We start from the raw sequence: 4,193 nt of genomic DNA, 5'->3' as shown, positions 1-4,193 counted from the left end.
TGAACCAGTGCTGCATTCAACATACCACGTAACTCACAAAAATCAATGTTTATCTGCGTTTTTTCATATTTGCTTTTAAATTAAGAAATTGAGTAATATATAATACTAAAATTTGAAATATAATCTACAGTTTGATACCAAAGTTATTGACATAAATTCATGAAATAGTAGTTCAATAAAATTTTGAATACAAGTCAACAAACAAGATGAAATGGCCTTTCACCCGTACCCGTCTCGAAAGGGTTAATAGTCCTGTGAATTAACCAATGGTGCAATTGGTATCACCCATTAGCTTTGATTAACATTGCTTTATTTGAATTGAGATGTAAAAATCAAGCAAGAAATTTAGAAATATATGAATGAATAAAAAATATTGTAATAAAAATTAATCAATGAATTACCAAATAAACATATGTAGTAATACATCCAAATATATTTATATTTATTTCTGTCAATCTCAATTTATTTATTTTTAATTCTGGCATAAAATATCCTACATAATAAATCTCTGAATAAAAAGAGAGTAAAATTTATCAACTGTATTCATGCTCTAAGTTCAGGACACTAGTCATCATCATCATCTGTTTCCAATGCCCTAAATTCCTTGTTCACAATAGGTGAAACTAGTATATGTATTTTTCAATTATAGTCTGACTTTCATAACTAGAACACACTGAATATTTGTAATATCAATTTCTAATTAGTAAATTTGTACACAAAGTTTACAATACCTAGCAAATTACCCTTTGTTTCCTTGGTTTTGACATACAACATACTATGCATATCTTTTTACCATATATTTGTGCCAAAGTTTCTATTATTAAGATTTTTCAATTGTAATTCACTTGGCAACATCTGTTACTGATAAACAGAAGAAATAATTCTACTTTACTGCACTTCTCTGAGATAATATTAAATAGAAATTGTAGCACCAGAATTCTTCAAAAACATTTAATCCTTAAAGAAAACACTAAGAATTAATTTACTATTTTCACAAGTACTCTCATTCAACCTATAATTTTTTTATCTCAAGTATATCACTTGTTATCTACTGTAATTACATTGTAACACAATGACAAACAATTTGAATAAAACAAGTCTCAATCACTGGGACGAAAAAAATCACTTACCATCTGAAGCATGGTTTTTCAGAAGAAAACGGTTAATATCTAGATTCTCCCAACAGATCAAGATTTCTACAGCTCCCATCTCAAGAGCTTTGAGTGTGTCTTCAACACCAAAACAGTACTTTCCTGTATCTTGAGAGATTTCATCAAAATAACGCCCTGAAAGGAAAACATAACAGTACTGTACATTAAGAAAATTACACAAATATTTTTTAAGGCAGGGAGTTAAAATATAATTACACCTTCTCCCTTTCAAAAATGTTTTCATAGCTAAGAAACAGAATTTAGCAGAGTTAGTGAATACATTTCATATAATTTAGTAATTAATTGATTCTTAAACCAGTTACATAAACCAACAACATAAAACACACTACACAACATTGCTATTCTAATGATCTCATTAATGAATTTTTTTTCATAAAACACCCAGTAATGATATCCATCAAAATACATCTTTCAGATCTCCAAATTTTACTCAAGACTAATCATCATAACTTCCAAACGGGAAGTTTATTACACTTTATTGTTCAATGAACTTACCCTGTAACAATACAGTTTAAATTATAGCTTCCTAAATCCAAATGAACTCATCAAGAAAACTTATTTAAAAAAGTAAAACAAAACAAACTTCCAACCTATTAGTCTTTTCTCTTGTATAAACTTTACATTGGCAAGTACTTCTGCAGAAAGCTCAATAGCTTGGTTAAATCCATTCTCACCTCCATATGAAACATCTACCAGTTTTAGAATCTTGGCTTGAAGTCTCTATAAAAATTTTTTATATTGATTTAGAAAAAAAAGAAAAGAAAAATATCCATCCATTTAAAAAAGTATGGTTTTAACATTGACAATGATGCACTTTTTAAACTTCTGCACATGTTACTCAGTTGCATTCAAATATAACAATGTATTTTAACGAAATTATTATTATTATCAAATACATTATAGTTCAAAGTATTATATCAGTTTTTATTCCTTTATTTTAAAAAATCATCGTAACATTATAACAGCCCACAGCTGAAAGGGAAAGCATGTTTGATGGGACAGGGATTCAAACCCGTGACTATCAGATTGCGAGTCGAGCACCCTAACCACCTGGCCATGCCAGGGCCAATTGTTTGAAATAAGCACAAAGCTGTAAAATGGGCTATCTATGTTCTGCTCATCACGGGTATCGAAACAGTTTCTAGCGTTGTATGTCCACAGACATACCGCTGTGCCACTGGAGGGCAAGAAAGTAATAGTGCCATCATCATCTGGTATTCCCAGATGGTCACCCTTCCAAGTACTAACCAGGCCCAACACTGGATGTCTATGAGGATCAGACAAAATCCGGAATTTTACGAAATTATGCATATGACCAAAATACGATATTTTAAGATTATTCAATTAAGAGTTAAAAGGTATGTATATAATTCTATTTCTTAATTTTAAGCATGTCATTGCACTTTACATCGATGATAACAGTTAGAGTTAGTGATATGGTAGAGAAAACTGAAAATAAAATATAAATATTTACCTTAAAAAAACTTTTGAAATTCACTTAGGAGATTCTAGAGATATGCAAATAAAATGTGAAAACTTTAAGATAAAAAATAGTATTTTTTATACATAACATGAAAATCTCCTTTGCAAGTGAACTATTCAGAATCCAAGTGCAAATAACGAATTTTTAGTAGATATAGTAGAAAAAATTCAAAATCAAATATTTTTTATTTTTCTGAAACTTTATACTTTTAGAAAGTTCTTGTCAAAATTCAAATAACTTCATCTACTTGTTTCATTTTTGTAAAGAAATGTCACAAAAGTTATGTAACCTACTTCCTTATGTAAGTAGGTTGCTGTTAAAGTGTTAATTAAAGGTGGAGTCAAAATTCAAGTTAAAATAAATCTTTTTACTTTCATATCATCCTAACATATCATTAAAAAATGATATTAATAAATATAAAATTAAGCAAGCTTAACCACTGTTCTTAGTGTTGGAGTGCTAAATTTTTACTGAATTGCTATCTTATCTATAATTTTCTTTTTTTTGCATTTTCAAACTTCTTATTAGGGCTAAACGTTTTAGCTTCTCAGTCTGACTATTTTACAGTATAACCCTTTTACTTGTAACAGTCTATATATTAAGGTGGTAATTTTTAAAAAGTTAATGTACCTGGCACAATACATAATGTAATATTCGGCAACATTCAGTATTTCAAAGATACACTTAACAGAATAATTCACACACCTTAATATATGTTTTCTGGTTAACATATATAGACAAATGCCTTGACAAAAATGTCTTTAAAACTTTTCATCCAGCTTTTAAGACCAAACATATAAGATTTGTAGAATCGTCTTAAAACTTTAGTAAGTAACTTAAAATACATAAATTTCTTTCTTGAATCTTACAGGATCAAACATATCAGACTGGCTGAGTTCTGTTTTAAAGTCAGCTGATCCTGCTAAAATAAGGCCAGCAATATTAGGTTTGTCATTGGTGATGAACAGTTGGGTTGCTACCTCAGCCACTTTCCGCACATAATTATGTCTCTTTTCCATTCTTAATCTGGCAAATCGAAGAGCTGACTGTCCACCACGACCTAAAGAGAAAACAAACTATTGAGTTATAATGTCAATTTTTACATTTTAGTTACCTTATAAAAAATTATAAACTTAGAACTTACGTCTGGAATCGGGCCTTTTCTCATGGACAGACAAGGCAATCTAAAAGTACTTTTCTGTGACAATGTTAGTTGTCCACAAAATTATTCATCTTTATTGCAAGTGTGCATTTTAGAACAAAAACAAGTTATCATGCACTAAAATAGAATGTCCTAAAACTACTGTAATTTAACTGGCTTTCTGACTAAGCTATAAATAAGTTTAAAAAATTCTGTTAATTCATTGAGCTGAACACTAAAATAGTAACCAATGAAAATGATACTAAATATCTGAGTACCAAAACAAAATAACCCATATGTAAGCAATCTTTTAAAGAAAAAGCTGCTCTTTCTATTGGTTGTAAATAATCTAATAGTAATATCAGAGAGAATTACTGACAATTTTTGAAAAACAGAA

The 4,193-nt window shown here is 29.2% G+C and overlaps 1 protein-coding gene across 1 annotated transcript in view; it reads right to left on the bottom strand.

The window, feature by feature from the left end:
- LOC106462458 (eukaryotic peptide chain release factor subunit 1-like) overlaps window positions 1–4,193 on the bottom strand; it is an 86,606-nt gene that overhangs the window by 53,439 nt on the left and 28,974 nt on the right. The window contains exons 6-8 of the mRNA XM_013922381.2: window positions 3,525–3,715; window positions 1,763–1,892; window positions 1,131–1,286 (exon numbers count right to left, since the gene is read on the bottom strand). Coding sequence (XP_013777835.1) covers window positions 1,131–1,286; window positions 1,763–1,892; window positions 3,525–3,715 — 477 coding nt within the window. The remainder of the gene's footprint in view (window positions 1–1,130; window positions 1,287–1,762; window positions 1,893–3,524; window positions 3,716–4,193) is intronic.

The sequence above is a fragment of the Limulus polyphemus genome, unplaced genomic scaffold (genome assembly GCF_000517525.1).
Source record: "Limulus polyphemus unplaced genomic scaffold, Limulus_polyphemus-2.1.2 Scaffold1171, whole genome shotgun sequence".
Lineage (NCBI taxonomy): Eukaryota > Metazoa > Arthropoda > Merostomata > Xiphosura > Limulidae > Limulus > Limulus polyphemus.
The sequence above is the reverse complement of the archived record's forward strand: the minus strand, read 5'-3'. Positions and strand labels throughout refer to the sequence as shown.